Below are 14,419 nucleotides of genomic sequence, written 5' to 3'. Positions count from 1 at the left end.
ATCTATTTTAATAATTGTATTAGGGTTATTGTAATAAATTATTTGTTATTTTTGGTTGAATGAAGGATGATCGATTGAAATAATTTTTTTGAATTTTCATACAAGACTTAGAGGTTTGGTGGCTAACCCAAAAAAGTGAAAATTTAATTATATTCCATCACTATATTATTTTATTGAGTTATAAAGTTTTTTTAAATATCCGCATGCTTTTAATTTTTATTGATGTAATATCCAAAAACAATTGTTGTGAAATGCCTACTCTTCAATCCTCTACCTCCCAATAATTTTTTCTCTAAATCTCTCACAAAATCCAAGCAAACCCCACTTTAAGGTGATTGGCCAAGATCACGTTACCTAGAGTTCTTTCATTAGCTACTAAACCGCTTAAACCTTTTGCAATACTGTGAAATATTTTATATTTAATCTAGATACATTTTACTATCACTACTGAGTTTTCCCAATGTATTCAAGCTTTAAGCCTCTCCATTAGAGCTATATATCCATCCAATTCTACTATTATATTAGATTCTTGCATGGCCTATTCTTTAAAATCTAGAAAAAAGATTGAAAACTCTACGAAAGTTCACGAAACTTTCTAGACACGATCTCGACATCCCAATCTAGGATTTCCAACCTGTTTCATGCCTGGAGGTTATATACATTTTTCACACAAAAGGTCTAAATCAAATCTAGGATTTTCTGTTTTTTGGCTACACCTTGTATGGCTAACCATAATTTTCCCCTAGAAGATTCATTTAAACTCTAATCCCTTGCTTGCAGATCTTCATCGACATCTTTTGAAGCTTTTTATCCAAAAATATTCACAAGATAACCGAGGCCCTACACCATCTTGTTTTCCTTTACATGCTATATGCTCGGCCAAAAGAAACTGAAAGCTTTTAGCTTTACTCAGCTAAAAAAGTAATGCCATTTAACAAGTCAAATTATTGTGTAAAAAATCATAAAGGATGAACACCTAATATTCACATCATACACCTAGGGAACCACTTTGTAAATTCTACATGACAGAGAGCTACTATTGAAAGTAGAAGGATAGATCCAGCGACTGACAAAATTATTTACAGAATGATGTTGCCTGTACAATTACATTTTTGACTAAGCTAATCTATGAAACAACATGAATATAGCATGAATACAAGCAAAACCAAAACGGTTAAGCAAACAAATCACTTCAAGTTAAGCAAACTAAACTGTAGAACTCAGAAATAGAATCACCATGTTGTTGATAACATCTGCCGAAAGTGTTCTCTGCACTGTATACAAAGTAGAGAAAACCATCTTCATCTTTTTTCTCATTGTAGAGCTCGGACATCAATGCTCCTGAAACATAGAGTTTATATTAGCACTCATTTATCCTTTTGATGATGAAGGGAAGGCTAGTTCAGCAAGTCATAGTAATGCATCTGAAAACCTCCTAATCTCATCATCTTTCTCATTTCTAAAGCATCTGAAAACCTCCTAATCTCATCATCTTTCTCATTTCTAAATAACTTGAAATAAACTAATATATCAAAGTCTACACATTTATATTATAGTACCTGTGGCTGGAAGAATATTGTCCACAAACAAAAACATGGCCTTCTCTGAAGGTAAACAGATTCTCTTGCGGATAACACTAGCAAACTGCCCTATAGTTAAGTCGCGTGGAACTAAGTATCTGCACTCGGAATCCAATGATATATATTTACTAGCTTATCACACACAATATTTTATGAATCAACAAATTATAATCTTGAAAAGCATGGTAAAAAAAAAAGGTTCAACAATTTCTTTCCAAACAAAGCAATGTCGGATTTAATCTACGTTGTCCATATAAGGCATAATACATGATGCTGTAATGCAGAACTTACTTGCGCTTATCAACACATTGGATGTCGCTTCTATGTGCTTTCTCCACTATCACCTATGGAGAATGAAGAAAAATAAATTATGCACAAATTGATGGAAAATCAGCTAAATCGAAAAAATTGATATCATCATTATCATCACCACAGCCACCGTCATTAGTTTTATCCCTTCTATTTCGTTGCGGTATTTTCTAGAAATTGCTAAAAGAGGCGCCAATTTTCGTCAAATGAAACGGCAACAGAGAAAAAAACCATCAGTAAATTTTAGGTACAAATCAAGCAGTTCACCATGATAATCCAGTTTGATAGACTAATTATGAGGACTAATTACAACAAAATGAGAAAAAAGGCTCCAACAAATTGTTTAATTGATAAGAACAAGTGTTTTGTACCGCCCACACCAATATCACATTCAACAAATGATTAAAAAGAAAGAAAGTTCTCCCGGTATGTTTCATTCTATTTCAAGTCTTCAATTAAAACCTATCATCAACTTCATTGGATCCTGAAAAAATTTTGGATAGTTAGAAATTCAACTTCATTTTTCTAATTCAGCTTCATAAAAAGAACTCCTAACTATTGGATTTCATCTTAACTTACCTTATAGAACGATTTTCTATGCTACCATGTTCATGATGTCTCTATACAACTTATCTACTGTCCATTACAGCATATTCAGTAGATTTCAATACCAAGCTACTTATATGATAGAAATCACGCACCATCATTTCTAGTCTTAGGACAATACGTATTAACAAATCCAACTATGGTAACATTAAATTGTTTATGATAGTGACAAATATCCCAAATAAATTAGAACCAATCCCATTACTTCATACAGTTCTTCGTTTCTCCGTTAGAAGAAAGTAAATTGTCAACCGGCAGAGACTTTATAACTCCACAAAAAGAGTGTTCCTTCCATTAAACTCCACGTTTCTCATGAAATGAAACAAGTATTTATGTATCATGTCAACGAATGTTTTAGTCACTCATTCTGACACATATTATCATTTTACAACAGGTAGAAAAAAATGAAGAAAATATTTTAAATATTTTTTTTTTGAAGGATAGCAATTCATTATTAATATTTTATTAATTGAAAGTAGGGCACAATTTTGATTACAATAAATCAACGAATGTTTTAGTCACTCATTCTGACACATTATCATTTTACAACAGGTAGAAAAAAACGAAGAAAATATTTTAAATATTTTTTTTTCTTGAAGGATAGCAATTCATTATTAATATTTTCTTAATTGAAAGTAGGGCACAATTTTGATTACAATAAGCTGAACAAAAAGAGTTACAAATAAGGGCACAAAATCATTTCAAACCGAATCCTGCATAATCTGCTAGCGAATATTTTGTTGAACTATGCCATAGGTCTAACTTGTCAAACATGAATATAAGGCATATAACCTCAGAACCAAGGAGCATAGATAGAACTAGAGTAGAAGCTCTTTAATAATAATATTTCCATTTAAGACATCATTGATGGCCGTAATTTTTAAAGGATTTTCAAAATGTGCAGACAATTTTTTGCCCTGCTTCAATAACCTAGCACTGACATTTATTCAACGAGCTAGCTATGGCCCACTAAAATTTCCTAATAATAAAAAAAAACTTTAAAAATCTAATCTAATTTCAAGGCAATAATTAATCGTACACAAAAAAAAAAAAAGAAATTCACCTTAAATTAGAATAATAAAAAATGAAATTGGTAATTACATTCAAAATTCATATCATTCAGTATTAAATTCAAGCCAAAAATTAATCATAACTATAAAAAATGACTGATAAAGCATGCATGGAAAAAAGTAAGGGCTTGGGACCGTTTTGGTTTTTGTTTTTTGCATATTTTTAAGAACGTATTTGTTTGATGCATTTTTTAAGTAATTTAATCTTTTGCTTTCAAAAATAAATTAACCTGTTTTAAAAACACTCAAAACAACATGTTTTGAGTGCTTTCAAAAACAAGAGCCAAAAACAAACATAATTTATTTCAAAGTAAAACAGACAAAACAAAATAAAAAAATAAAAATAAAAAAGAAAAGTGATTCAAAACAGCCATTAAATGTGCTTTTACTATTATTAAATAGATGTATTTCTACTATATCAAACAACAAAAATATCTATATCATGTTGACTTCCCATTTCATGCTGAGCTTAAATTAAGTGAAAAACTGAACTTTAAATAGATATGAACCCAACGATTTTTAAATTTGAGTTTCATTCAAAACACAAGAATTGAAAGCACATCCATTTTCACAGCAGAATTTTGCAATTCGTTTTGATAATACATTTGAATGAAGCTATTAATAATAGCCCAATCAAGCCAACTCCATATGGTGCGCATGTACCACAGTTCATGCCTCATAAAAACTGAATTCAATCATCCTAACAATACGTCTAAATAGGATAGAAAAAATTAAAACCTGGAACAAGAAAAAGAGCAATTTTTTTATCTATCCACTCATCAGGAGTAATATAAGGATGACTCAAGTCAGCTTTTTGATGGCCAGAGAGAACTAAATGATTCTAAATTAATACATTCATTTCCCCGCCATCTAACCACCATCACAACCTCAGCCATTCACTTGCACATTAAAGCAAATGAGAACAAGAGCTTCTCTGAAACTTTTCGTGAGAATAAAGAGTCACGAAAGGTAATTGTTGTTTTATAATTGGCATTTCAAAAAGTATCAAACATCCTACATATTGATCACGATACCTACTTAAAAAAAAAGAATATCATTCTGCACAATCTGATACATATTACATAATCTATTTATAATCTTAAATCTTAAATGTGATACATACTTTGATTATATTGATCATGGACTATTTTCATTTTCATTATTTGAAAATTTTAAATCTAATACATATTACAGAACCTATATATAAAAATAGATTTAAAGGAATGGTCAGAGGTTATTATACGAGCCTCCAACCACCCCTAACGTGCCTAACAATTAGAGTACCACCTCCTTATATATAAACTGCTAAAGCTTACAATAATTATAAGGAAACTAAAAACCTTGTAAAGGGACAAGTAGACAATGTAAAGTAGTAAATTTAGATGATTTATATAACAGTCAGGTATTAAGGAAAAAGAGAAAAATAGAATAGCTAAAAACAAATAGAAGTTCCATAGACCTCAACTACCCTAGTTATATTAAAAGTACCTTAGTTATATTAAAAGTAAAGCTAAAGCTAATATGATAATAGTTAAAGATAATAACAAGACAAGGATGCAAAGAACAATTTGGAAAATTTATTAAATGGGAGATTATGAAAGAAAAATCTTTTAGAGTGACATAATGAACAAAATGATCAATTGCACTATTGATTAATCCATATATTATAGTTAACTATAAATAGGAAGCATAAAGATAAAGTTCAGGCCAACATGAGCTACTTGATAAGATTAGAAATGCTATGAGAAATGCTGGATCAATTTCAAAAATAATAAAATAAAATCTTTCTAATGGAAGCTTGAATACAAAGAGGATGTTGCATTATTGGAGAAGTATTACATGTTCCATATTCAAGAAGAAAATTATTTATAAAGATAGTGAACGTTATTAGAAAATTAAGCTTAATGTCATACTATGGAGATAAGAGAAAAGGTTATGAAAAACATTAATAGAAATTGCATTAGATAGAAGAATCAATTTCGATTTATGCAAGGATAACCCATTATAAGTACAATTGTTTAGCTACGACAATAAAAGAAAAAACACAGTGAGCATTGAAAATACCTTCATTTATAAATTATATATTAGGTAACAATGGGAGAGAATTGTCTCATTTTAAAAACATTTCAATCCTTTATCATAATATATCTTTATGGAGTTCCAAAAAAAAAATTCTACCAAAACAAAGTCACGCCAAAGATAAGGAAAAAGTTGGTAGATTTTTTGCATTGATTATGGAAATTCTTAGAAATGATATTCGAAGTCAGAAAACTTAGCATGGCTATCAAGATGTGTTAGTTCTAATAGGAGAGCCATCTGTTGAAAAATACGAGTTAGAATAAAGAAGGTTTTAGAATAGAATAGAACATAGGAGACTAAAAGAGTAAAGCAAAGTTCAAATATATGAAATGGAATTTTAATGGGACAGATTTAATGCTTTATGATTGAGATAAAGTGATACTTGGATGTGATAGCTTACGAAAATTGGATATAATATACAAAATAATAAGAATATAAATAAAGGCTGTTTGCCAAAGAACATTGTCAGGAGTATTTATAGAGGCATATTTATAACAACTATGCTATATGGATCAAATTCAGAACAAAAATAAGTCATAAATAACTATATTGCGTGTGGCTAAAATTAAGGCTGTAGTAAGAAAAAATGATGGCATGAGAAATGATCATATATAGGATACTAAAAGAGGTAACCTTAGATGATAACTGATAGGAACTTCTGCAGAAATTAGTGTAAAATAAAATATTTTTGTTTCACCAATACCAAACAACACAACCCGAATACATAAAAGATAAACAGCTACAATTCAAGAATTAGGCGATTTATCCCAAGCCTTAAGCCTAACATCTACAATTCACCATGTCTCGCAAACCCTAACCCTAAGATTCAAGACAACAATCACATATACCTAACTACCTAACCCAAAGCATATTAGTCTTATTTATACCCCACAATAATAACAAACAAATGCATAAATTGGATTGTTATTTTAGTCTTACGCCTAACACAAGTCTTCAAACTATTTTTGCACGCTCGGTGTCGACTCAGTGGCGCACGACAAACAGTGCCATAGGCATGGGTTTAACTTTACTCCCCCCAATTCCATCTATCGAAGTTCGTTTCACCTATGAAGCAAGGGGTTGGGTTCCCTTCCTCAACCCATTTGATTTCTCTTCTTCCATAAGTTCGGCTCACCCCATAATCAACTCGCCCGCCCCCATAGGCTCCTGAAGCAACATACGCCCGAAAGGTTGCCACAGCAAAAGCCACTAAAGCAGTTGGATGAAGCCCTCCTTCAGGCTCCCACCATCGTGGTTCCATGCTCTAGATCGAAATCCTTCTAATCGATATTCTCCAACCCCAAATCTCAGCTATCCCATTCCGACTGCCGCCACTCGTTCTAAACCTTCAAATGTCACACAATTCTTTCCAGATATTGTCGCTTGAATCCACTGTCGACTCCTTCGCTCGATCCCGCCTACTTCGGTTCATTCCCGCCTACTTCAGTTCAATCCCACCATCAGGATGTCACGTTATTCCTTCCAAAAGTTGTCGCTCAATTCCACTTCCAATTCCTGCGCTAGATCTCACGAATGCAGATCCGCTAAAAGCAGCAACGCTGCACTAATACCGCACAATCCTTCTAATTGTTGCCATTTGTATCCTCTCCAGACATTGTACGCCGCTACCGTGGCGGGCGGAGGCAATTTTTTATGAAACTCCACGATCTTCTTCATCATTTCTTCAAAGGCCATGAATCTCCCCTCTGAGGACGAGAGCCACCCTCTATGGACGAGAATCATTCCTCCATGCATAAGGGTCGCTCCTCCATTTCATATTTTATTTGGTTCACCTCTTTCCTCTAATTTGTCCTCCAAAACCTCTACTTTTTGTCTCCATTACTCCTAAGAAAACTTTAGATCATGAAGGCAGAAATATGTACGCTATAATCCCGTCATTGGTTTCCTAGCTACCTGGAATCATGAGTGTACCGCCAAATTCCTTCACGAAGGTGGTGTGACAAAGATGAATGTACGTCGTGATCCCGTCTACTTCAATCTAGGTCGAACGAGCGACTGATTCACAAAGGGAGCTCGTGACAGAGACACATGCACTTCGCGATCTCATTGGCTTGCCAGCTAGGTCGAATCACAATTGTTTCCGATGGGAGGTTCCTAAAATTCTAATTGGTGGCCTTAACGATTTCAGAAAGGCAAAGCAGTGGAACAAGGCTTGAATGCTCTGACATCAATTTAATAGGAACTTCTGTAAGAATTAGGGCAAAATAAAATAATTTTATTTCACCAACACAAATAGCACAACTCGAATACATAAAAGATAAACACCTATAATTTGAGAGGTAGGCGATCACTCCCAAGCCCTAACACCTGCAATTTGAGAGCTTAGACGATCTCTCTTAAACCCTAACCTTAAAATTCAAGACAATAATCACACATAACCCAATTCTAAATATATTAGCCTTATTCACACCCACAATAATAGCTAACAAATGACTAAATTTCTCTTTTATTCTTACGCTTAATAAAAGTATTCAAACTATTTCGGCGGGTGGGTTCGGCGTCAACTCGATGGAGCACGAGGTGAACAGTGTCATAGGTGTCGATCTAACCATAACATCATGAAAATGGACTTGTAAAAAAAAAAAAAAAAAGCAGAAGATGCAACAATAAAATGAGCAGATTTATCTAATTTGAGTGAACTTAGTAAAGGTCAAATAACAAAATTTCGGCAAAAGAATGCGGGCAAATACAAAGATTAAGATTCATATAGCTGACCCCAAAAATTTGGGTCAGAGTTATTAATAATGGTTAAAAATCACATTGCCATGTAGCTTGTGACAAACAAATACGACATGAAAGTTAGCACTTCCTCTTCATAAGTTACTTCTGAACTTGAAATTAGGATGTTGGGTTCTTCTTTATATGAATTTTCTTCTTGCATTACCAATCACAAGCTACATGGCAATAATTTCGTCCAATGGTCTCAGCCCGTGTTCATGTACATTTGTGGTAAAGAAAAAAAAAGATATCACTTGAAGAAAATCATGCACCACAAATTACTAATCCTAAATAACCAACATGAAAGTTTGAAGATCGTATGGTATGCATGGCTTGTCAACTCCATGACCACAGAAATTCGAAAAACGTCCTTCTATACAAAATAACAAAAGAAATATGGAATGTCACAAGAGAAATATATTCAAATATTGACAACATCTATGAGTCATTTGACATTGAAACTATATTACATGACATGACGTAAGGTGAGTTGAATGTTACTCAATACACAACACTCTCACCAAATATTCGCTCCAACTAGATATGTATGAATCAGAAGACTCTGCTCTTTATAAAACAATTGTTAAAAAAAAGAGAATCATCAAGTTTCTTCTAGGCTCAACAAAGAATTAGATGAAGTTAGAGGAAGAATCATGAGACCTAAACCTCTTACATCAATATATGAAGCCTTTGATGAAGTATGACGGAAAGAAAGTAAGAAAAAACTCATAATGATAGGTAATCCCACCACATCAAATGGTGACAACTCGGCTTTATACATTCACAAATCATCTCAAAATAACAGATCAAAGAGAAACAAGCTGCGGTGTGAACATTATAGGAAGTTTGCTCATCTGCAAGAATATATTGAAAAAATTATAGAAAGCCTGCAGATTGGAAGCCCAACAATGTCAAAGGTGATGGGAAAATCAAGCAAACATAGCATCAAAGGAAGAAAAGCCTCATTTACATAGTTCTTTTTTGCAAGGAACAACTTGAAACTCTATAAAGACTTCTAAGACAATATTCTGAACCTTTTATCAGCCTCCTAGCACATCAAGCCAGTTTCCCGTCTACTCTTTTTGCTCTAAACAAAAAAAAGCAGCCTTGGATAGTGGCGATGTTGCAGCATATAATCATATGACAGATGATATCACTGCTTTCCAATCCTTCCATTCTTGCAAACACCATATTGCAGTTAGAACCGTAGATGGCTCCTTTCATTTGTGGAAAGAAGAGGAAGGGTAAAACTAACAAAAAAATTTATTCTTCAATTTGTACTTTATGTTCCTAAACTTAACTGCAATTTCCTATTTATTAACAAAATTACTAATGACATGAATTGTGTTGCTAAATTCTACCATAATTTATATGAATTTCAGGTGATTGACTCGAGGAAGGTGGTTGGCAGTGCTAACATATAACATGGACTTTATCTGCTCATTAGGAGTTCGACTTCAAAAGGGCTGTCTCGCCATTCACAAGCATCTGAGTCAAGTTGTGCATCCGAGTTTTGTTTCTCATTAGTGTCAAATTATGTTATGGCATCCTATTTTTATTATCTTGAAAAATTGTATCATCGTTTATTTATCAGCAAAAAAAATCTATTTTTTATCAGCGTGAAACTTACCAACTTCGTAAACATTTTCGACAAGTGTACTCAAGCATAAAATACAAAACAACACATCCTTTTTGTCCATGGTTCATAATGATATATGAGGGCCCTTAAAATTTAAAAAAATACAAAAGGCACTAAGTGATTTATCACCATCATTAATGATCATACCAGAATCAAATAAATCTTTCTCATGAAAGAAAAATTTGAAACTACCAAAATTTTTAAAGTCTTCCACAACATGATTCTCACCAAATTTTGGAGCAAAATTTAGATTCTCAAATTGATAACACAAAAGACTACTATCAAAAAATGACAACATTCATATATGCTCTTATGTTAATACACCCCAATAAAATGTCGTGGCTGAGAGAAAGAATAGACATTCCTAAAAGTGGCTCGTTCAATTTTATTCACTAACAATGTACCCAAATACTTTACGGAGATGTAATTCTCACATCCACTTATCTCATAAATAAGATGCTCAAAGTGCTAAATTTCAACAACCTCTCAACGCTCATAAAATCCTACCCCACATTCAATCAGTCACCTCTAACCTACCACTAAAAGTTTTGGTTGGATTGCGTTTTGTTCATCTACATCAATCACTCAAGCTAAACTTGATCCAAGATCAATCAAATGCATCTTGGTGAGATACTCTCAAAAAGAAAGTGGTATAAACTCAAGTAACGCATTCTGTAGCTCCATAGATGGCACGTTCTTTGAAAATCAATCATATTACCTAAAATATAAATTTAAGGGGAGAGTATGAGAGATTATTAGGATTTAGGGTATCATTCAGGAACCACAAACTCAACTCCTTGTATTCCTGATGAACTCACTCTTATCCCCACTATCGCAAATCAACATGAAAATGAACCTACACAACTAAATTCTCCCACAACACCCACCAGAAACCAAGAACTCTTTCTGTACACCAGAAAGAATAATCTAGTGAGCATGTCAGGGACAAGCTGCAAAAGCAGGAATAATCACCGAAATCAATGACATACACCCCAAGTATTAACACAAAGGTTGGTTCAACATATCATGACCACTAAAAGAAAGAAGGAACATAAAAATGCACAAAACACCTGATAAAAAAAATTGTGACCTTTGGAAAATTGTCGTCCTCTTACAAATCTTTTGTTTAAAGTTTGGAAAATGTATCTCAAATTCAATCTAAGAGGACTTATCTATTCTTGCATGAAAAAATATTGTCATAAAAGAGATTCTTGCCCTTAAAAAAAATGGAACTTGGATCATAACTCAGTCACATGGGAAAAGAGTTGTGGGAAGTAATGGGTATTCACTGTAAATACAAAACATATGGGAGCATAAAAATGTTCAATGCTAGACTTGTAACAAAAGGTTTCACTCAGTCATACTAGATCGGCTATTTGAAAAAATTTGCACTAGAGGCATAGTTATCAACCAGGATTAGCTTCTACATCAGCAAGACAATAAAAATGTATTTCTTAATGGGGGCTTGAGGAGGAAGTGTATATGGAGATATCTCCAGCATTGAATAACAACACAAACAATCAACTAATATCATTGTGTGGGTTGAAACAATCTCCCACAGCATGGCTTGAAAGGTTCACCAAGATTATTCTTGTCGACGGGTACTATCAATGTCAGGTTGATCAGATTTTGTTTGTAAAATCAAATCAAGAATGTGTGATAGCCATCCCTATTGTGTATATAGATGATATTATTCTTGCTAGCAATGACTTAAGAGAACTCAAAATAATCAAAAGAATAATGGCTTCTGAGTTTGAGATTAAAGATCTTGAAACTCTAAGATACTTCCTAAGAATGGAAGTAGCTAGATCCAAATAAGATATTGTCATATACCATCATATATATATATATATATATATACATATATATATATCCTTGAAAGAGATGGGAATATTGTGCAAACCAATAGATACTCCTATGGATCCTAATCGACGGTCCTCAGAAGGAGAGGATAACGCCACAATTAAAAAAGGAATGTATCAAAGATTTATGGGAAAACTTATTTATCTGTCACAAACGAGACCTAGCATTATCTTTTCTATGGGGGCAGTGAGTGAACATATAAACAATCCACAGGAATATCATCTAGAAGCATTCTTTCGAATCCCAAGGTGCTTAAAGATGACTCAAGAACGTGGATTGATATTCATAAAAATTAAGAACCATGATATTGAGATATATACTGATGCTAGTTGGGCATGAGAACCGACTAACATAAAATCTACCACAGTTTACTGCTCATTTATATGGGATAACCTAGTTAATTGGAGAAGTAAAAAGCAAGCAGTGATGACAAGAAGTAGTGCGGAGTAAGAATATCCTGCCATCGCCCTAATAATTTGTGAAGGGATATGGCTAAAGAAATTACTAGTGGAACTTCACATGGAAAATAAAAGCATTATTAAGATGTTTAGTGATAGTCAATCAATTATCAGTATTTCAAGGAATCCAATCTACCATGATCCAATCGAGCATATCGAGATTGGCATGCACTTCATCTCTGCTAAGGCCATATTCCAACTCACTATCAGATTGCTGATATTCTTAACATGGCACTTTCTCGGCACCACGTCAGTGATCTCAACAACAACTTTGAGATATATGACATACAACCCAACTTGATAACCGTGGACCACATGGGTCCACCCACGGTTTAGGAAACCATGAATCCGTTGTTACATTTGAGGGGGGGAACTATTCACCCTTAACTATCCCTTAATACGTTTTTTTTTATCATCTTATTTAAATTTTCTTCTAACTGTATCAGGATTAGTCTGAGCTGTATATATATATATATATATATATATATATATATATATATATATATAGTTGTTATAAGCTTAATGAAAAAACAAGAGTTTTTCCTCCAAAAATTCTACAATAACCTACGAGTTGAGTATGAAGTCATCATCTCAAATAAAGGCAAGACAGTTGGATTTTACTTGTTTTTTTAAAAAAAAGACAATTGGTATTTACATGGATATCATAAGGATCCCACGAGAGGCATGTTTGCAGATTTTAAATAGAAGTACACGCTAAATATGAATTATTTGAATGACATTTTTTTTTTCTAAATTGTTCACTTTCAGAAAAATAAACTTATACTACCTTGCAACTTTAGAACTTACAAACATACAATCAAAATACAAAAACTGTCATTAAAAACTGTAAAAAAAAAAAGATAACAATTTCCCATAATAAAAATAAATAAATAAAAGGATAGGAAGTCAGCATCTCTAATTACTAGTTAACAAAATATAATCTCACCATCTCACCATAAAATAAGAACATATTCTATTTAGAAAATTTGATACTGCTTAAACAAAATCGAGATGAAACCTATTCCTTCAAGAGGCTCTTGTAAATATAATTGAAAGTTAAAGATGGACAAAACAGTTCAAATTGTCGATTAATGAGCTCAAAAACATGGTATATTTGTTTCAGTTAAACTAAATTGACATCTTATTTATAAATTTATAAAAAGTAATAAATTTTAAAAAAATTCTAAAAATTAATTGTTTAATACACTTTCTTGGATATGTTGAGACAAATGTTATCAAGGAAACCTTCTAAAATCATCAAAAAATGGAACCAAAATTTTTCTGAAATGTTCTACACAAAGCTATAATTCATTCCGAAGGCCCTAGCAGATCCTGGAAGGCTTTGGATATTAAAAGAATACTCTATAAGTCTAAAGAATTCTTTAGAATCTTTTAGATACTTCAGAAATAATCTAGAAGACTCTAGATCTCTCCGAAAATTATGAATATTTAGGAGTACTGTTGAGTCATGTAGAAGTATCTAAAGTCACAGAGGAATATCTTGTAGTGTGTTTTTTAATAATACACTAGAATAGTTATGTCGCTATATAGCTCTCAAGAAGTTTCTAAGTTTAGAACTATTCCTTAGCGTTCTAGAATATTCTTAAAGAGTTCTCCATGGACTATAAATAAAGATAAGCACCAACTCATTTGGAACACACAAGTTGAGAGTGAGTATAAGTATTGTAATAACATTTTCTTAGTAAGAAAATCATAATGATCCAATCGAGCATATCGAGATTGGCATGCGCTTCATCTCTGCTAAGGTCATATTCCAACTCACTATCAGATTGTTGATATTCTTAACATGGCACTTTCTCGGCACCACGTCAGTGATCTCAACAACAACTTTGAGATATATGACATACAACCCAACTTGATAACCGTGGACCACATGGGTCCACCCACGGTTTAGGAAACCATGAATCCGTTGTTACATTTGAGGGGGGGAACTATTCACCCTTAACTATCCCTTAATACGTTTTTTTTTATCATCTTATTTAAATTTTCTTCTAACTGTATCAGGATTAGTCTGAGCTGTATATATATATATATATATATATATATATATATATA

At 32.8% G+C, this 14,419-nt stretch overlaps 1 protein-coding gene across 2 annotated transcripts in view; it reads right to left on the bottom strand.

Annotated features, from left to right (window-relative positions):
- Nucleotides 1-1,004: 1,004 nt before the first annotated feature.
- Nucleotides 1,005-14,419, bottom strand: part of LOC110033217 (autophagy-related protein 8f-like) — a 19,331-nt gene continuing 5,916 nt past the window's right edge. Inside the window, exons 4-6 of one of the 2 annotated variants that reach the window (XM_020737126.1) lie at nucleotides 1,872-1,924; nucleotides 1,560-1,678; nucleotides 1,005-1,341 (exon numbers count right to left, since the gene is read on the bottom strand). In XM_020737126.1, the coding sequence (XP_020592785.1) occupies nucleotides 1,193-1,341; nucleotides 1,560-1,678; nucleotides 1,872-1,924 (321 nt within the window). In that variant the 3' untranslated portion in view covers nucleotides 1,005-1,192. The remainder of the gene's footprint in view (nucleotides 1,342-1,559; nucleotides 1,679-1,871; nucleotides 1,925-14,419) is intronic. The other variant, XM_020737125.1, reaches the window with a different exon arrangement.

The sequence above is a fragment of the Phalaenopsis equestris genome, unplaced genomic scaffold (genome assembly GCF_001263595.1).
Source record: "Phalaenopsis equestris unplaced genomic scaffold, ASM126359v1 Scaffold001114, whole genome shotgun sequence".
NCBI lineage: Eukaryota > Viridiplantae > Streptophyta > Magnoliopsida > Asparagales > Orchidaceae > Phalaenopsis > Phalaenopsis equestris.
Note: the sequence above shows the minus strand (reverse complement) of the source record. Positions and strands in the feature narration are given on the sequence as shown.